This window comes from Lissotriton helveticus, chromosome 2_1, assembly GCF_964261635.1.
Source record: "Lissotriton helveticus chromosome 2_1, aLisHel1.1, whole genome shotgun sequence".
In the NCBI taxonomy this organism is placed as follows: domain Eukaryota; kingdom Metazoa; phylum Chordata; class Amphibia; order Caudata; family Salamandridae; genus Lissotriton; species Lissotriton helveticus.
This window is the reverse complement of record NC_136059.1, coordinates 1,341,068,557-1,341,089,317: the sequence shown is the minus strand read 5'-3', so window position 1 is coordinate 1,341,089,317 and position 20,761 is coordinate 1,341,068,557. Positions and strand designations below refer to the sequence as shown.

Below are 20,761 nucleotides of genomic sequence, written 5' to 3'. Positions count from 1 at the left end.
AAGAACCAGTCACGCTCACGAGTGGGTCGGAGTGGGGCTCCCGGTCACCCGATATATCCAGCAAAATACTCCATTCACACGAACAGACGTATCCGATACACAAAGAGTTGCTGTCTGTAATTTTAATCAGCAGGAAACAACGCGTTTCGCCTTGCGGCTTGATCACGTTTGCCTGTGGAGACCAAACAATTGTCCTTTTACAGTTTCATTTGACATAGAAATCGGACTATCACCCATGTGAATAAGAATAGGTGCCAGTATGGCGGACATGTTTTAAGGAGCATATAAACATATAGACAGTAAGCATATATGCACAAAATACATTTCTCATTATTTTTCATATATATATATATATATATATATATATATATATATATATATATATATATATATATATATATATAATTAAATGTCATGTAACTGTAGATTAGGATATTTGTTTCCTTTTTAGTAAGAGACACATTTTGGGGCGAAGATCACCATAAGAAAAAATCTAAAGATCAATTTCTCAACCTGACTTCTCTTCGAGTCACTTATTTCAAGTGATTTACTGTGCTTCTTCCACACGGAAATCCCCTCAGAGAACAAAACACACCAATTTCTGTTCTGTGATCTTTTTTGATCAAGACTACTAGGCAGCGCATGCACATTGTGGGCTTACCAAGAACATACAGTGGCTTGGATCCCTCCATTGCTTACAATTAGTTGGTTTTCCTGTCACTCATTTGCCTGCTTTTTATTGGTGCCCCAGATTGTCAGTCTTGTGTTTGCCCCTCACATAGGGCTTAGCCTTATCTTTTGATTGGCTGCCTTCTAAGCTTCCACTGCTTGCTTATTATGTACCACTTGTCCAGAAAAGGGCATACATGACTGAGGCAGGGGCCTAAGATTGGGAGGTGCGAGGACTGTCCAACGTTCGCAAAGGCATTAGAAGCTAGAGTCACTGCTTCACTGATGGCAGATAAGCAACGCCGGTGCTCGTATTTAATTAGAGATGTCTGAGCAGCATCCGCCACCCACTTATCTGCCATTAGTTAAGCAGTGACTCTAGCTCCTAATGCTAATGCTGAACAAAATAAAGTGACACAATATGGCACTCTACAAGACCCCTGGCATGATTGAAATTGTAAACTGCAATGTAGCCTTGGTGCTATGACAATAGTAATCTGCCTGTATCGAATATAATAATTGATGTGTACACATTTGAATGTGGTGTGGCTCCAGCTTTAAAATCAAAATATGAGGTTGGGACGAGAACAATGCAGTAAATTACCAACTAATATCATAAAGCCAGAAGGGCAAACTCAACCTGAATGGCTAACATTATAACGCAAATGTGACTCCCAAGTGGACATATAAACAGCAGACAATTAAAGGTACATATAATGTCTGAGTCAAACGCAACAAAGAGTAGTTGGACAAGTGCCCCTGATGTCCCTTCTCAACCTCAACTTTCAAGAGACAATCCTCCAGCTGAACCTCCCACAAACACAGTTGCAAAAGGTTATCACATTAAAATAAGAAATAAATACACAAAATTGTGAAATGAGTGTTCGACAACTGCAGTGACCCTACCCCCCAAGTGAAAAAACTAAAAGGAAATATATAAAAGCCAGCAGTATATTCAGCTTGCAGCTGAAAGCGCTGGAACTGGGCTTAAGGGGCGTGAGGAGCAAGCCCAATGTAACTGCAAAACGGGAATGTTACAAATGAATATACAATTCCTCATTCGAGTTCAGACCATTAGGGATCTTACTATTAAGCAAAATAATGTAACAAGACTAGAATCTACGCAATTTAAGTTCCCTGTTTCCACCGCTTATGTGAATGGAGACTGAATCAATGGCATAATACACTAGATTTGCACTGTTGCCTCCATGTGCGTCATTAATGTGTCGCGCAACAGGATATGTCTTATCATCCTTGCCAATTGCTCTAAAATGTTGAAGGATCCTCGTGTAGACCATATGTTTAGTACTGCCCACATAGCGTTTGGGACAAGAACATTGGAGCACGTACACCACATACTCATTCCTGCAATTGAGTGAATGACTGATTTTCAAGTGGTGTTACTCAGAGGACTAAATACCTCACTGATGTTTTGGTCGATGGTACATGCCTTACATTTGACATTTATGGAAGCCTGGGGACGGTGCCAGCCAAGACTCTGATTTGGCCATTTCCGGAATACTGGAACACAGTTCTCCCCTCATGGATTTAGCCCGCCTAAATGATATGAGTGGATGTTTGGGCATAGAGGGTCTAATAGTCGGATCGCTACGAATCAGATTCCAATGTGAGTGAAAGATATTTCTGACTCTCTGGTGTAGGTGTTATACCCCGTGATCATTCTCACAGAGCCCTGTGAGTTAGATTTGGTCTTAGTTTTACTGGGGTTGAACAACAGTGCATATGTATGTGTGTATGTATGTGTATATGTTTATATATGTATGTATAAATGTATGTATATATGGGTATGTATGGGTTATATATGCATGTATATATGGGTATTTACTAGCGAAAATCAACAAAGAACATCAGCGGTGCACTACAGATACCAGGATGCTCTGCCTGGAGCCACGCCCACATGGGCAGGTATCGAGTTGTAATAAAGAGTGCGCGAACTGCTCTGCGCTTTGTGAGAAATATGCCTGTGAAGAAGTGCAACACTGCACGAAACACGTCGGCAAGAATATTTCGAGGCTTTTATGAACTGATGCAAAGGAATGCTGACTACTGAGCTGGAGCTCCCAATAAACAAACCTAAGCAAACCTACCTGCGTTGTGGTTCTTCTGAAGGGGGCAACTCTTTACGATTGGATATATGGGTATATATGCATATATGTGTATGTATATATATATATATATATAGGTGTATATATGTATTTGTGTGTGTTTTTAAATTGTGTGTGTATTTATGTTTAAAAAAAAAAGCGTAAAGCAAAGTTATTGATTTGTTTGTTAACAACACCTCAGCATTTGTTTTTTAAAATCTCAGCAACGACCTAAAAACACACAGTTAACGTGCATTACATTTGACTTTTAGGTGGTGTTATTTATCGATATAAATATTGTGAGGTCATAAGCTTTGCATTTGGTGCTCAAGTTATAGTTGGCATGGCTATTGTGTGAGTTATGGATTCCGATCCTGTCAGTGTTTTTTTGGTTTTAATTTGTAACCTTAATTGCACTATAACTGTGGTGTTTAGTTGATTTCTTTTTAATATACATTGAAGTATTATAACCAAATCAAACCATAGCTTCATTTTAACCTTATTTTTTGGGGGGGAAATTTGTGTTTTTTGCTCCTGTAGCACAGCCAAGATTTCCCTGCACCCTGCTCACTGAAGACAGCCACCCTAAGCTGGGTACAGGTTTTAGCCTTGTGCAACATGGTTGGTCCAGGACATGGCCAGAGGCCAAACCCTCTGTGGGTAACCAACCCCCTTTGGCTATGCACAGCTGTTTTGGGCATAGGGCCTGGCCTTCATGCCCTGCACCCAACCCTTCATTGCCTCCACTGACTTTTTGGGCAGTGCACAGTGTGGGTTGACCACAGGGATGGACTAAGACCAAACTCGGCTCCCATAACACCAAGTGGCCAAGTGCAGCAGTAGTGCAGTGAATACTTTTCTCATATTTTTTCAGGATTTATGAATCCTACGCTGGGCTCACAAATCCTGGACCCTCCCTGGGTTTGCGGTATCCAGGGAGGGCCCATGATTCACAAACACAGCATTGAAATTGTGAATCCTGAATTAAAAATAGTTTTGCTATTTTGTTTACAGGGGGGTCTCTGTCAAGCCCGCCAATGAGGGCCACAAGGTTATGGTAGGTTTACCCTGCGCAATTATGCTGTTTTCCTTTTTATTTTACCTAACATGGTGCTCAGTGCACCATGTTGTGTATTGGCAGCTGCAACAGAATTTTTTTAGGTGACAGTCACCCAATCAGAGGTCGGTGGATTCGCTAATTCACAACTTCGCCAGGAGGTAAAAAGCTTACTAGTCCAGTGGTATGTCTTTAGTTTTTCAATTGGATTTGCAAATCCTCTGTGGGTTCACAAATCTATGGAGGATCCACAAACCAAAAGTTCCAGTAGCTGGAACTTGTAACCTCTTCATGCCCAGACAGGTACACTAAATTAACGCTAATTGTTCAACAACTACTGAGTAGACTTGCACCCAACCAAGGAAAAGTCACTTCCTTGAGAATGTGCCAAGTTTGGAGTAATTCTGTTCAACCATTTTTTTTCTGTCTCGAGGAGCAAAGAATTCTAGGGAGTTAAAATTAGAGATGTCACCTTTGGGATCCTCCTATTTTTAGGCCCCCCACTTAAAGGATCTACATGAAACTAGCCATGAAGAACCAACAGTACATGCGTACCTTAAAAAAAGTTTCATGCAGATTTATTGAATAGTACCTGAGTAATTAAGAAAACAAAAAATGCCTTTTCAGAAGACAATTTCACATAACCAAAACTAAAGAGACACTATCGCCCTCTGCAATGTATATGTATGTGGACTTTAGGCCAACCCTCTTCATCCACTGCTTTGTTAAATTCTAAGCAATGGGTCAGCCGCCTTCTGCCATTGGCTCCCTTGCACTGAGTGACCGTATTTTTCCTCATCATGCTTGCACATCTGCCTAAAAAGAAGATGCAATTTAGCTAGTGGGCCCACAGTTTAGCAATGTGGTTTTAATTTCCATTCTTATCTTTTTTTTTTTCGTCATCTCTGTGCATTTATATTTCTGCTTAAAATAAATAAGACAGCTGTATAGAAAGATTATTATAGCTCCTGTAAGTACACTCGCCTGAAAGTAAGCGCCCCCCTTTTGTTCTATTAAAATGAAGGGCGATGGTTTTAAAAATAAATGTAAACTTATTATTGAATTCACATGGCTGCCAGGTGTAGGCAATGGCATGTTTTATGTTTTTTAGTTTCTTATTTGTATTTTTGTGGCATTCACTTGCAGTAAAAATTTTAAAAAAGAATCACTGCATTAGCTTGCTCAAGCCAGCCGTATTTGCTTTGCCAATGCTTTTTGCTTTCCTGTACAAACATGAATAGACTAGCATACCAGAATATCCCACTACAACATACAATGAAAATAAATTATGTTGTATGTCATATTACAGCGAGCATTTGCAATGCAATAGGTCTCGCAGTTACGCATGTCTGAGCTATTGGCATTGTAAATAACAATGGCTTTTATTTAAGTTTGTAAAAAGAAAACTAAAATAAAAGGCATTGTTATTTACAATGTCAATAGTTTAAACTCACATAACTGTGGGACCTATTGCATTGTTTTTTTAGTTTTACTCATTGTACCATCAGGGTATATTCAATAAATAAAATGCATCCGGGAACATGGAGTGGCGGGACCCACAAGCCAGAAATCCCTCTTTGTAAGAAGATGCAAAGTGGATGAAGGTTTGCTATGGCAACCTCAAGTTCTCACATATGTTCCAGGCTTCTGCGAGCACGTGTGCATGGGCCTATCATTTGTTTACCCTGACGTACAACCGTGGCAATGTCAACAGATAAAGGATGTCATTGCAGAACTTTTACTTCACTAGCCTGCTCCTTTAGCTTGGGGTGGGTGCGGCCTTGAACAGCATACAATATTCAGGCTGATTCATGAAGTGAGGCGCTACCTCTGATGCTCTGTAAGGTGTTCATGAAAGTGCTGAGCCCTAACAACATGCTTCTTTTCATCTTGTTGTGTTTCCATGTAAGGGAGCACGTGGTGTGATCTTACCTTTCTCATCTTTTACTGCTGGTTTTAAACGCCTCACACTATGTTAAGGTCCAGCCCTTTTATTTAGATTAACCTTTTCAAGTGTGGTTTACAGCAAAATATAGCGTGACGTGGCTTAAATGTTTACAGCGGATTTTTGTATGTATTTGGGTTCTCTTTAAGTTCACACCAGTTCATTTTATAACATATTTGTCATGCTCTAGACATCGAAGCCGACAGGCGGAGGGCTCCCTGTCAGTTCGGGGTTGGGGTGCTTCGATTGGGGGGGATCATGCTTTCTACGGGCTCCCTGTCAGCTCCGGGGTTGGGGTGCTTCGATTGAGGGGGGGCATGCTTTCCACAGGCTACCTGTCAGCTCCCGGGGTCGGGGTGTCAAGGACCTCAAGACCTGGGTCTTACAGTGACCCCAGCACTTAGAGGTTCTGCCCCCTACCCGCCCCTTGAGACCGTCACGTGTGAGTAGTTGCGCTTGATTGGTTGGGGCGTCCCCTCCTTGCTGCTCCCCTCACAGAGGGCCGGCTGCCTCCATGAAGCTCCCAAGACACGTGTTCAGCTGTTCTGAGGCTGTTCCTTCAGACAGACACACCTGCCTCACGCACACTGCTGTCTCACACGGTCTGTGGCGCACCGGGCACGGACTGCCAGTCATGTGACCTGCTGGATGTGGCGTTGAGTCACACGGGCAAACCCCCCAGGACGGCAGCACCCGGGGTCGGACTGGGACAGTAAATAGACCCGGCACCTAAATAAACGCGGACCATGCAAGTGTTACAATACACGTTCCTAATGGAGAATTAAAAAGTTTTTTAAAATGCATATGAAATGCAGTGACGGTAGCGAGTGGCCATGCAGCACTTTGCAGCTGCTTCCTACTTAAACTAGCGAGACCTAACAAGGCAGCGTGACGAAGCTTCAGATAAGAAACTTCGTCACGACGGACGTAATGCAGGCTACCATGTCCGGAGGGGCCGTTCCAAAAGCCGACAGGGCGGCAACAGAAAACCCTCCTTTCTAATGAGAAGCCAGCATTTACCATGAACGCTGACGCTACCCAATAGAAAGGAGGGGCGGGGCTAAGGTTCCCTCTTTGTTTACAAGATCTCTCCGAGGGCGGGGCAGCTTTGCTGCCACACCCACGCGAGACCTAAAAAATGATATGATAATGTTGGTTTTGTACAATCGTAAAATGCCTTGAGTAGGTTCTATTGACTTTCATACACTACCTTAAAACACACACACTCATGCAAAAAGCGGTGGTTTGGCACATATTACGCTGGGAGGATGGGATGGATTCCTGGAAAATATGATGCATAATTTGTATGATAAGATGATCAGAGTAAAACTAATGGTAGAAGATACCATACACATGCTTATTACAAAAATCCATTCGAGTTTTACTCTCCCCCAGCTAATTAGTCTGTAGGCATAGCATCATACTCAAATAAGAATGCATCAAAAAGCTGCTTCAGAAGTAGAGAAAAATCATACCATTGCTTTAGAGAAACTGTTGTAAGATAATGTAGTTAAAAAAGAAAGAACAAAAGCAAACTTAGTAACCTATGTTGAAAACACATTCAGCAGAGCCCAAGCACACGTGCGTTCAGACAAACAAATGCACCATCTTTTATGTGATTTACATTTGAGGGCAACAAATTTACATGTGGGCTATTGACTTTAGATCAATCTATGCACATATAAATGAGCCCCACCAAATGATAATTCAGGTAAATTAATGTGTGTACACCTCTAAGAAATGAATGGACCATGAAAGAAACTGTATTCATATCTTATGCACGTGCATTAAATGTAGGTAAAATACATTGTCAAGTTGGAATGGGGCATACTGTGCAATATGTAACTCTCTCTAGTAGGTTTCCTTCACTTAAAAGAAAAACTGAAAGAACGTAAATAGGAAAAGGCAACATTTACATCTTGCAGAAGATTCCTTACCTTTGAATTCCCCAGGCGTCAGACTGGATCTAGAGGCTTTTTCTTTGAGCAATACCTCTGCATGTCAGTAGGAGGCGTTGATCAGCTCTGCATGACGACGACTTTGTTGTCCGTCCTGTCGTGATGTCCACGTCACCTATATAGGCACTATCTTGGCGCACTGGTGTCAGTTCTTTTCGCACCAGCCAGCGCAGATCCGTGAGATCTACTCTCTGTCACTTTTTGACAGGCTTTTTTCAACATTGTGTCAACCCCATTTTTGGTGTGTAGGTTTTACCATCATGTCCAAGAAGACTTTTGGTTTCAATCCGTACACTCCCTGTCACTGTGCCATGTCAGTGATGGACCCACAACAGGTTTGCCTTTGGTCCCTCGAGTGCGACCACGACTCGAAGTTGTGCTCTGACTGCCAGACCATGGCTCCGAAAGCTTTGAGGGAGCAGTCCCTAAAGTTGCTTGCGGCCCAGCGGTCGGCACCACATCGCATTCCTCTGAGGTTTTGTTCACGGTCCAGGTCCAGAGGAAGGTCCGGGCACCGCTCCAGGAGTCCTAAGTCTTCATCCTCCCACTCGAAGTCATCAAGTAAGTCAGGTAAGCAGCACAAAAAACATAAGTAAAAGCATGCTTCGACTTTTCCCTGTCCATCAGCCGACGTGATAGAGGAGTCTTAGCCTTCTAGGCCTCGCACCTGGGTCAGCTCCACGCTTCCCCACCTTTCTGGGATCCAGATAAAGATAAATAATTTTATGATGCTATATGCTGCATATTTGGGCAGAATGACCCTATCAGAGCGCCTTCGGACCCCTTCCCATTGGTCTGGCAAATAGATCTGGACCGACGCCAGTCCCGTCATTGCGACTGACACCAAGACTCCTGGCGCTGCCATTGCCATCCCCATTCTAATCCCCGAAGATCCCATTAGCCAGACTGGTGCAGACCAATGCCAATAGAACCCTGAGGCCCTAGGTCATTTCCTCAGCCTTATTCTGAAGGGATAGGAATGGAGGAAGATTGGGATGTGTCACCTGACAAGACCAGCCTTACCAAGAAATGGACTGGAACGAGGAACTGGGTGATTCTGGCCTCCTTTCTCACCCTGCGCTGGCTACGGAGGAGGGACCTTCATAAGCAATGGTGGTGTGAAGGGCAGCTGAGGTCCTTGACCTTCAGCTCCCTTCTGTGGTAGTAAAGACAAATATTTTGACAGTGGTCCTGCAGCAAAAGTGTCTCCTCCTCGGAACCCTTACTGCTCTTCAACGAGGCTTTAACCAATGTCTTACTGGGAACCTGGTTCAAGCCCAGCACAGGGGCTCCTGTGAATAGTTGTGTATACACACGAAGGGGGGAGAGGGTCCAAGAGAAAAAAGGTACATTTTAGGACCTGCAAGTGTTACCTCCCCAATCTTTAACCATAACACTACAAAGAACCTTCGTCTCTAAAACAATAACAAAGAGAAGAGAGACAACATCGAAGATAAACCCCTAGGGTATCCCTTTAATTTTTTAAAAAATCTTTTTATTGAAAAATAAATATATAACAAGCAAGGCAAAGAGATATGTTACACGAAGTACCAATTCAAATGGGGAAGGAAAGACAATACAACAAAATCAGCGATCAATTTATGGAAGGGGAGGGGGGTAAGGACAGGGCCAAATCAATATACATACAAGAGAATAATCAGAATGCAGGGTCAGGGGGAAGGTGGGACATCAGTGTTTTCTATTATGGGTGGTGCACATATCTCGCCGCGATAGCTATTCCAAGGCCCTAACACTCTGCACCACTTTCTTGGACGACCCCGGGCCAAGTATACTGTTTTTTTCCCTAAACATGCACCAGTCCATATTCTCCTTCCACGTTTCAACCGAAGGTGGCCCATGGGAACCCCACAGTTGAGCAATATCTCGCTTGGCAATCATGGCTCCCAGGGTCGCCCATTGTATCTGAGCTATATTATAATCCGTGGGTTCCCAAACATTTAATAAACACCGTCTAGCTTCCGGCAAGAGGGCAATCCCCGTTACTGTGCTTATTACCTCATATACTCCTCTCCAAAAGGCCGCAACCTCACGGCACTCCCAAACAATATGGAGAAACGTACCATTCTGCCCACATCCTCTCTTACACAACCCCTCCTCAGAGAAGCCCATGTGAACCAAACGGTGGCCCGTGACGTACACTCTATGAAGAATCTTAAGCTGAACCAGTCGGAGTCGAGCTGGAATCGCAACCTCCTTTGGAGAGGAGATCGCCGACTGCCAGTCCTCGTCATCCAATTCAAGGCCGTCACGGGTCCACAAGTCCCGAAGATGTAAAAGGAGGTCTGACCTATCATTAATCAATTTTTTATAGATTAGGGAGATAGTGCTGTCGGGTACGTAACCGTCTAACAATCTATCCTCAAGCGGGGATGACTCTGGAATGACCACCCCCATCGGGAAAACCGCTCTCAAAGCGTGGCGTACTTGAACATAACGGAAGTACTCTGTATCGCTTAAAGCAAACTCCTTCTTCAGTACATCAAACGATTTCACCTGGCCCTTGACCCAGAGGTCTCCCACCTTACTAATACCAATGAGGTCCCATTTGTCGAACCCCTTGGTGTTCCATAATTTACCAAGTTTATCGCAGGCAAAAAGAGGGGTCGCTCGAGTCAAGCGGTCTTTCCATCCCATCGAACTAGTTGCATCCCGCCACAAACGCACCGCTGTCTTGGTGGGTCCCGACAATACCCGAAGTACAGATTTAGAGTACAGCGCCCTATAGTAGTTACCCCCAGGTAACAGCCATTTATCCATGGCAAAGGCGGGATTCATGTCTGGACCATACATACCATGATTAATGGCTCCCAATTGAGACGCCCAGTAATTACGTTTTATATCAGGGAGAGCAATACCCCCGTCGTACCACGGGAGCGTTAGTTTGGCGAGCGCAATACGAGGTCTGTTGTCCCTTATGAGCTTCCTTTGAAGATCCTCAACCGCGCGGAAATAGCTAGCCGGGACTATGTCGAGAGTGTTCTGGAGAGCATAAAGAAAATGAGGCAAAGACATCATCTCAAAGAGGGCTGCGCGACCCAGCGGCGAAAGCGGAAGTCTACGCCAACCCGCGACTTCCTGCTTCAATCTAGCCAAGGGTGGGAGAAGATTCCGTTCGTACCTAATTGCGGGGCCCAATGAAACGTAGATACCGAGATATCTAAACCCCGTTAGCGCGATTTGAATAGGACAATTATTTGAAAGAAGAGGGACCTCTCCAGAAAGGACGTATAGATAGGATTTCGTCCAGTTAATAATTAGACCTGAGTTCCTACCAAATGAAGTCAAAACATCACACAAAACTATCAATGACTTCGGGGGCGAGGTTAAATACAGTAAGATATCATCTGCGTAAAGCGAGATGCGATCTTCAAACTCAGATGACCACCGAATACCCTTCATCGAAGGCTCCCCTCGGATCCAGGCAGCGAGGGGTTCGAGTGCTAGGGCGAACAAAAGTGGCGACAAAGGACAACCCTGACGTGTTCCCCTCTCAAGACTAAAAGAAGCGGAGACTCGGCCATTAACAACAATTTGCGCGAGGGGGTCGTCATAAAGCAGCCTCACCCAGCCAATAAAACCGGGTCCAAATCCGAATTTAGCTAAAACCGCCCACAGGTACGGCCATTCAACGGTGTCGAAAGCCATCGTGGCATCCAATGACGCCAAGATGGCCGGCTCACGCAACGTCGCGGCTCTCGCGAGAACACCATGCAGACGCCTAAGATTCAAAGCGGTGTTTCTATGGGGGATGAATCCGGATTGATCCGGATGTATCAACTCACTGATAACAGTGATCAATCGGTTGGCTAGTACTTTTGCAAGAATCTTAGGCTTGGCATTCAAAAGAGAAATAGGTCGATACGACGCACATCTATCTCTCTGCTTCCCTTCCTTGTGTATCACCACAATGGTCGCTAGATGCTGATCACGCGGGAGAACACGGCACTCCAAAGACTCCAAAAACATATCGCGTAGATAGGGGGCCATCTTATCAGGCCGCAACTTGTAAAGTTCAATAGGCAAACCGTTGGGACCCATGGCGTTTCCCGAACGTAGGGAGCGAATTGCAAGAGCCACCTCATCCACAGTTATTACGGCATCCATTTGCTCTCTATCAACCTCAGAGAGACGTGGCGAAGCAATATCTCGCAACAGTAGATGCGAGTCCTCTTCCGGTCTGTCTGACACAGAGGAATACACTGTTCAGAAGTGCTCCGCGAAACACTGGACAATCTCTTTAGAGTCCGAAACCCGAGCACCATCCGCTGTCTCAATTACAGGCACTACCCGACTGGCTCTATCTTTCTTGTCAAGCCATGCGATCAATTTACCAGCTTTATCTCCCACATCATACAAACGACCCTGTTGTTCCCTACTCATAGCCTTAGCTGCGTCGGTAACCAATGCCCTGTAATCAAGTTGTTTTAATCGCAGAGCATGTATCGTAGCACGGGTGACCTCCCGCTCCAAGTCCGCGATCTCCGTCTCGATCTTAACCACCTCCTCATCCCTCCGTTTCTTAACACCCGCTAACAACGACAGGGCCTGACCCCTGAGAACAGTCTTAAAAGCCTCCCAAAGCGATACAGCGGACGACACGGATCCCTCGTTTTCCAAGAAATACAGGTCAAGCGACTTCATCAGGGCAGAACGAGTTTTAGGATCCCGAAGATACCAAGGGTTAATCGGAGCGATCCGTCCCTCGGTACCGGACTCCAACTCCACCCGAAGCCACAATGGAGAGTGATCAGAAATTCCCCGAGCCAAGTGCCTAACCTCAACAATGGAAAGAGCCTGAGCAGCCGGCATCAAAAGATAATCAATCCTGGAGAGGCTACCATGAGCGCCAGAGTGAAACGTATATTGCTGCTGAGCAGGATGCAACAGTCTCCAGCAATCTACCAGTCCCAAAGTGTCAAGGAAATCGGGAAGCCAGTTTTGTGCTCCCCTTAAATCTCTAGGTGGGTGTCGATCAATCTTACCGGAGACCACAGCGTTAAAATCCCCCCCTAGAAACAATGACCCCTCAGGAAGAGCTAGGATAACCCGCCCCAAATCAGCGAAAGTAGTCGACTGCAGGCCAGGGGGAACATATATAGAGATCAGGGAAAGGTTCCGGCCTTCCCACCTACCCGTAAGAGCAACATAGTGCCCCCTATCATCTAGGACAACGTCATCAATCTCTACCGGAAGAGAATTCCTGATGAGGATACCAACCCCCCTGGAGCCAGAGGAAAAACCAGCATGTGCAGCCAAGCGGTACCCCCTCCTGTTCATAGCACGACAAGCATTGCCAATCAAATGTGTCTCCTGAAGTAGAATCACATCAGGAGCAAGTCGCTTCAAAAGCTGCAACACCACCCCACGTTTTATCCTATCCCCCAGCCCATTTACATTCTAACTCATTAGTTTCAGCCCTCTACCCCCATCCCGAAAAAGAAAAAGGATCCACCCCCAAGAAGAACTCAGCACCTCGACCAAATAGACTAAGAACACATTGCCTTGCGAAGAAATAAACACATACCCCAACAAACCCCCCCCGACCCCCCCCACCAACAACCCGTTACAAACCCCCCACCCTGCACCCCTGCATAAAACTTGAAAACCACCCAAAAGTGCAGTGTGCCTGTCGCCCCCACATCTAACTAAGCTACAGAAAGAAACTTCATGGAGGAATAGGACCCTCTAATAGCCCCGCCACCCCCCGAATGTACATCAAATCAAATGTCAAGATTGTCGAACCACAGTTCGAGGCCTACAAGAGACCCCAGTAGCCAAGTAGCAGGCGCCTATTCCCGTTCCATCGGTCCACCTTCCGCTCCGCCAGACTGCTCCTCCGATGAGCGCTGATTCGGCAAATTGTCCAGCCAGTCGGACACCACATCTGGTCGATCGAAAAAATAAGTCTGCTCCGCATGTTCGATCCTCAACTTGACAGGGAAAAGCATGACATATTTGAGTCCCATATCATGCAAACGTTTCTTCACACCTAGAAAACCAAGTCTTTGCTTCTGGACCGATTGGGTGAAGTCAGGGTAGAAACTGATAGTCGTGTTTTCAAACTTTGTGGGTCCACCCATCCGAGAGGCCTGCAGGATAGCTAGCGTCTCTATCACGAAAATTAAAAATTCTCGCGATTATAGGCCGTGGTGGGGCGCCCAGTTTCAGCGGACCCCCCGGTACTCTGTGAGCGCGTTCAACCGTAAAGAACTTGCTGAGTCCCTTAGTTGCAAGGTGGCTGACAATAAGATTCTCGACAAAGAGGTCAGCAGCCGGGTCCTCCGCCTTCTCCGGGACCCCAATGATACGGACGTTATTCCGCCTAGCCCGGCCTTCATAATCCTCCAGACGTCGTGTAAGGAGATCACTAGTAGTCCTCAAGCGACGGACCTCCGTCTGTAGGTCAGTGACATCTCCCGTCAGACTGGAAGTCTTAATGTCCAACGATTTAACCTTATCGTTAGTTTTGGCCAGGTCCGTACGGATCAGGTTGACGTCAATCGCCACACTATCCAGCTTATGGGCGAGAGTATCCATTTGCTGCCCCAATGAGGATTTAATCCCGTTGATTGCAGCCAGAACATCTTGCAGGGTCAGCTCAGTTACCGATGATGGCGGGTCTTTCATGTCATCTTGCGACCTGCCCGATCCACCGGGAGACCCCCTGACCTGGGCATATCTATCCATGATGTTAGTTTGGGTGTAGCTGCCCCGCCGGGTGGGTTTACTTTTCTGCTTTTCACTCTCCCGTTTCCCCGCCATTGCGAGGGACAGGTCAACTCGGTCCGATGAGTCGAGGCAGGAAGATGGCGGAGCCAGGTCCCTACCAGCAGAAGCAGCCCCGGTCAAAAACAGGCCAAACGTCGTCCAGATATGACCAAGCAAGGAGAAAGTACAATCGAGGGTGACACAGTGCGACAGTATATAGGCACAGGGGAGGGGCAAACACAGTACGGGTCTCTCTGGCAAAATCGAAAGTGAAAGTGACCAGACCGGTCGACTCAACCCCAACAGGCCGTTGTTGTTCAACTACAGCTTGGGGACCATGCCAACTCCACAGCCGGGTGTCACGGAGATGCAGGCCTCAATCTTCAAAGCGCCATAACACCGGTTCCCGGAGTCCGATTTGAAATCGGAATGCAGGTTTCGCCTCACTCGTGGTTCGTCTTCACGATAACGTCGATAAGGGACAGGATGAACGATAGGATAGATGCGGGAGGTTACGAGGGTTTCGGGAGCCCTAAGCTCACGCGGCCATCTTGGTTGCGCGCGAAGCTCCTCCTCGGGTATCCCTTTATTAGGACGAAATCCCTCACCCACCAAATGAGGCATGCTTCATCAATGGTATTCTACTCGTGACGGGAAAACCTAGTTCCACCACGGGCTACAACCCCCTCTCAGAGGGAGAAACTCGGGGATGTTTTGTCCTAGCCTTGGATGTACTAAATCCAACAATGATGCTTAAAAAACTAGGTGGGGTGAGTTACGCAGCACAAAAAAAACTAAAGTAGGGAAGAAGTGAGAAAAAACTAGCTACCAGGTACGTAATACAACTTTATTAGCTCGTCCTGGGGCCAGGATTAAAACAAGGGCACTAGCAGGGGTAATGTATACCTGCAGGTTGGTGACGAGAAGGAAAAAAAGTCTACATGTTTCAGCCTATTGACCCTCCATAGAGGTGTTGCGGCTTTCGTCAGGACCGGAGTGTGCTGCTGTTTGATATATTAGTCTTTTCTCACACTAATATAAATTGTGAAGAAAAGTGTTAGAAAAGTGTAGAAATTATGAGAAAAACTTCTTAAAGAAATTATGAGTAAAGAACGATACAGAAAACAAAACCAGTGATCTTTTTCTTCTGTAATGATTCACTGCTCGTATCTAAATAAAAATCTAATGAATAAACAGAAGCAAATAGAACAGACATTGTGCTGCTCCATGCTAAACCCTGTGAATTAGCCATGTGGACGCATGCAAACACGAAAATTTAGGGTGTATCTCCATGTCTCCATCGCCTCACCTTGACCTGACATACAGCTCAGGGAGGGAGCACCGCTCTGTGGAAACATTTGTAAGAAAATGTAATAAACTCACTTGTATTTCATCATTTCTTATATGTTCTTTTTCAGAAACCGAGTATATTTGCCGAAGAAAGAAAAAAAGTTAAAATATGTCAGAAGGTACAGATTAGAAACTGCCTGAAAATCTGCCACTCATGGGTCAAAGATTTACCAGCGTAGTTTGGGAGGGTGGTGGTTGACCCTTCATTTATCCCCCAGGGTTTTATTTGGGTATAATGTATCATTTGCGACTCTCATTTTAACCTAGAGAGTCCATATATGTACAGGAGCTTCTGTGAAATGCGGAAAAGTATGTGTCACAGCCGCTTCCAATAGCATGAACGCTATCAATGTGGGAGCAGTCTCTGCTCCAACTAGGACAAAATATTAGTTAAAGAAAATGGACAACACTAGGGACAAAAAGTGTGTCCAAATAGTCCCATGTGGCCCAGGATGATTCTGCACATTGTACTATAAGCGAAAACTGTTCATAGCGATTAAATTCGGGGGCGATATCCACACCAATAGCCTTTATGCCGATGACATCCTGGTATCTCTTTCCGATGCCACCCTAGCCTTGGGTGTTTTCGTGGCAGAACTGGATCACTTCACTCGGGCATCGAGCTTCAAAGTTAATGTTGAAAAATCAGTTGCACTTAACCTCTAGATGTTGCCCTCCACCATGGCGCACTTATGCTCCGCGCAACCCCTTCAATGGGCGGAAGGACCTGTCCCCTATCTTGGCAAGTACTTCCCGATCTCCTGGTTGGGGAGAGCGGCTGCTATATAAATGACGATTCTTCCTAAAATACTTTACATCTTCCAGACTCTACCCCTACGGCCACCCAGAGGGTGGATTAAGCAAGTTCAATCTGAGCTGTCACAGTTCATCTGGCGGGGCCGCCAACCTCGCATGAAGGGAGCCATCGCGATGCTGCCACTGAGGAGGGCGGTCTGAGGGTTCTGGATCTCCGGCTCTACTTTCAAGTGACGCAACTCTGACATTTGGTAGAATGGAGCAGGTCTGAATCAGAGAAACATGGGCTGTTCCAAGACCAAGAGGTGGCAGCCAAGACCTTGCAGAGAATTCCCTTTCTACATAGGGCCCACAGACCTGCCAATCTCTATTCTTCCCACATAACTAGGACGATTCTGGAAGCCTGGGATCAGACCTGTCAGAAATACAACCTGACTTCCTTCCCATCTCCCCTCACTCCGCTCTTTGATAACCCTGAATTTAAACCGGGGATGGGTGAGACCTCCTTCACAAGCTGGCGCCCTACGGGTTGCCGGTCCCTGGGGCTTTTATTTTACCTCGACGGGATCCTCCCTTTCCCTCAGGTTCGATCACTCTATGGGATTCCGGAGTCGGAACGATTCCACTTTCTCCAGCTTCGACACTGGGCTCTCCACCCCCTTGTAAAACCACACGCACAGCGTTTCCTCACACCTTACGAAAAATGGCTACTAACGCGCTCATCGGACAAAAAACTAATTTCAAACCTGTATAAGATGTTGCTAGCCGGACATACACATACCTACAACGCTGGGCGCATGCGCTGGGAATGAGACCTAGGTCGGGCCCTCAGTCACAAAGAATGGGAAGGTATATACTATAGAGCCTGGCATTCAGCACGAAGCATGGGACTGACGAGACCCTGACCAAGGTTACCACCTATTGGTATTACACGCCCAACCGCCTTCACTTGATGGCCCCCGACAAACTGCTGACTGCTGGCGGGTCTGCAGGAAAATGGGCACACTGGTGCATCTTCTGTGGGACTGTAAACAGCTGCACACTTATTGGGCGCAGGTTATTGATGAAATAGACAAACACTTTGATACTCAGCTCCCACGTTTTCCAAGCTATATCCTATTGGGCCTTCCGAATCCTCTCACATATACGCTTTGCTCACAGCGGGGCAGCCAGATGGCAGTTGCGCTGGGCTCGGCCAAGCAAAACATCCTGCTCCACTGGTGGACTACTCGCATCCCCACATTTACTGGCTGGCTGCAGTGTCTATGACAGGTCCTGGGGATTGAAAAGATCACCCTTACATTAGCTGGGAAGGGTCTCTGGCAGGGGAAGAGGTGTGGTGCAGCGGCCAGGGTGCCTGACTCCAGACCACAGGGTTCACGGTTCGATCCCCGGCTCTGGCGGCAGGTTAGCCCAGCACCATGTGACTCAGGTTATCCCAGCACCATGTGACTCTGGGCAATAGCTTGCTTAATCTTCCCGATGGCCACCAGCGCCGGGACACCTCTCTGGAGGTAACTGTGCGCTTTACAAATGCTGGCATTTACATTTGCATTTTACATTTCTCGCACGACTGGGCTCTGAGTTTAGGGAGCTCACCTGTCCGAGATACCTCCGTTTGCTGCGCCTATCAGCGCCTCCTGAGGGGGAATCCCAGGATGCCGCGCGGAAAGAGGAGAAGTAAACCTGTCTTGAATTGGCCTCTTAGCTGGTGGATGAGGGTAGGTTGGGGGGTGGGATGGGAGGGTACGATAAGTTTTCTTTTTTGGCCATTGTTATATGTGAACCGGCCAGTTCCCTCCACTATCCGCATCTCATTGTTGATTAACCTGACTTGAGTTGGAGAACATATGTGTAGCTTACTGTTGGCCTTTATTATGAAATGCAAATAAAAAGATTTAAACCATAAAAATTTTGTACGCCTGTAATTTGATTAGGATCATGTCAAACTTACTGTACCAAGATTAAGAATATGTAAATGTGAAGTGCTCTGATACCTTGTGGGGTCATGTCTGCGCTATATAAAGCACAGAACAAATAAATAAATGAGATATGATACAGTGTTGCATGTTGCTTTGTCTTTAAAAAATAAAACAAAATGTTGAACATTTCCAGCCTTCCCATTATAATTAACATTTAATTTTGTTATGTTTTTGTGAATCAAAAAAAATATGTATTCATTTGTGTATCTACTTGATGTATATTTGTTGGTCATTTTAGACATTGTGTGGTTGTTCAAATCGTACAAAATTCTTTGTCCAGGTCCCAGGCTTCAAGTCTGATTCAGTGGGGGTCCACAGAAGTCAAAAGGTTAAGAATCACTGAGCTGACCTACATTGCACACCAAACAGAATGGGCTTAAAGCATTGCAGCCCAAAAAGTTATTTACTTACTTAAATAGTAGTTTTTAATAGTTGCATAACTCGGAAGACGCAATAATTCACCAGTCAACTATTGCAAGTTTACATCTTCCTTTTCTTCCAATGTAGGTTTATAATGAAGACAAAAAACTTCTCGGAGAATAAGTCAACCAGCATTGAAGAAATATTTTCTATTATGTGGTGCGTAGCTCTATGCATTTCACTGCATAGTTAACTCTATCTTCAAAGGCTACATTTGCTTCCCTCTCCCACTGTATTGCGCATTGATATAATTTGGGTCTGGCGATGCCTATAAAGATAATCAAAACTTAATCATGGTCAAGAAAAGGGTGACTTAATTTCACCAACATTGAAAATACTGGTTGAAAGCATCTTTCTAGCAGGAGCGTATCCAAAATAATCTTAATTTGTGAATAGTGAACATTTGTTAGACTACAACGGCTACATTTGTATGTCAGTCCAGCCATATAGCACAAGCTCATTGTAAAACACTTCTTGTCAGGTTACCAAGAACTTTATAGTGGCCTTAAAACCCCACCCACTGCTTACCATTGGTCTGTTTAATGTCACAAATTTGCTTACCTCTTATTCAGTGGCTTGCCTTGTTCATTATGTGTTGTCCTTTCACTGGACCACGCCCTCTTTACTTGTGTCCTTGCAATGCTTACTTTTAGAGAACTTTCTTTTTTTGGCTTAAGCAATCCATGGATAATCAGCTATCTCCCTCGTGTGCTTCTTTACCCTCTCCCACACTCTCCATGTTCCACTTGTCTAAGTGCTTCTCCCTTCGAGCTTGTGTTGGTCTTGCATTTTTCCCTCATGTCGTCTCCCCCACCCATTTTCTTGCTCCCGTTTTGGGTGCCTCTTTTACCTTATTCCCCCACATGCTGCCCGACTACATATCCATTGTCCCCCACTAAGTAGTCTTTTTTTAATTAATGTTTTTATTGGCCTTTTGTTTTTTTTGGGAGGATCAGGCTTGCTGCCAGCTTATCTGCTTTGTAAATAAGTGTTTTTGTGCTACTTAAGTTTTGTATTCACCAATCCATCTTGCTAAATACAAACAAATGTGGGCCTTCGTCATGAACATGCATCATTAAACATGCGTGAGCCTACAATAGGACCTGGCGTCCAGCGGCCACGTCTTTTTTTGTTCCTTATGCTCATGTTGTACAGCCTCAACATTTTTGCCAATGCTGTACACAATGAACAAAAGGCAATGGCAGGACGAATACATTTCAAAGGCGAACCGGTTAGATTTTCCAGATCTTCTTATTTAATGACAAGCTGCCTGCTTTCATTTCATTTTTTTGTAACTCTTTTTATTGGTAAGAAAAAACAAACAGACAAGGCAATAAAAAACGATAGTCGGATGTGCGTTCAGGAAGGAAGGAAATGCATTACGATACAATACAGCAAATCATTAGTGTGAAGGGGGGAGCAGGGGAGAAACCAGAGTCAAATAACATAGACGTTAAAACAATACTAGGAATGTCAGGTCAGGGGGAAAGAGGAACATCCGGAGTCTCTGTAAGGGGAGGAGTGCATATATCTCCTCGGTAGGAGTTCCATTGACCCCAAATGTTTCCCCATTTCTTGGGTCTGCCCCGGGCCACGTACACCGTCTTCTCCCTAAACATACACCAGTCCATGCTCTCCTTCCATGCCGAGACCGTGGGCGGTCTCTGGGAACCCCACAGCTGCGCAATGTCTCTCTTGGCGATCATGTTACCGAGGGTCGCCCACTGCGCCTGCGCCACATCATAAACATTCGGTTCCCATACATTCAGCAGACAACGCCTGGCTTCAGG

The 20,761-nt window shown here is 45.5% G+C and overlaps 1 protein-coding gene across 7 annotated transcripts in view; it reads left to right on the top strand.

The window, feature by feature from the left end:
* AFF1 (ALF transcription elongation factor 1) overlaps nucleotides 1-20,761 on the top strand; it is a 1,572,806-nt gene that overhangs the window by 1,527,966 nt on the left and 24,079 nt on the right. For all 7 annotated transcript variants that reach the window (XM_078676276.1, XM_078676278.1, XM_078676273.1 and 4 more), the window contains one exon: nucleotides 19,059-19,130. In XM_078676276.1, the coding sequence (XP_078532402.1) occupies nucleotides 19,059-19,130 (72 nt within the window). The remainder of the gene's footprint in view (nucleotides 1-19,058; nucleotides 19,131-20,761) is intronic.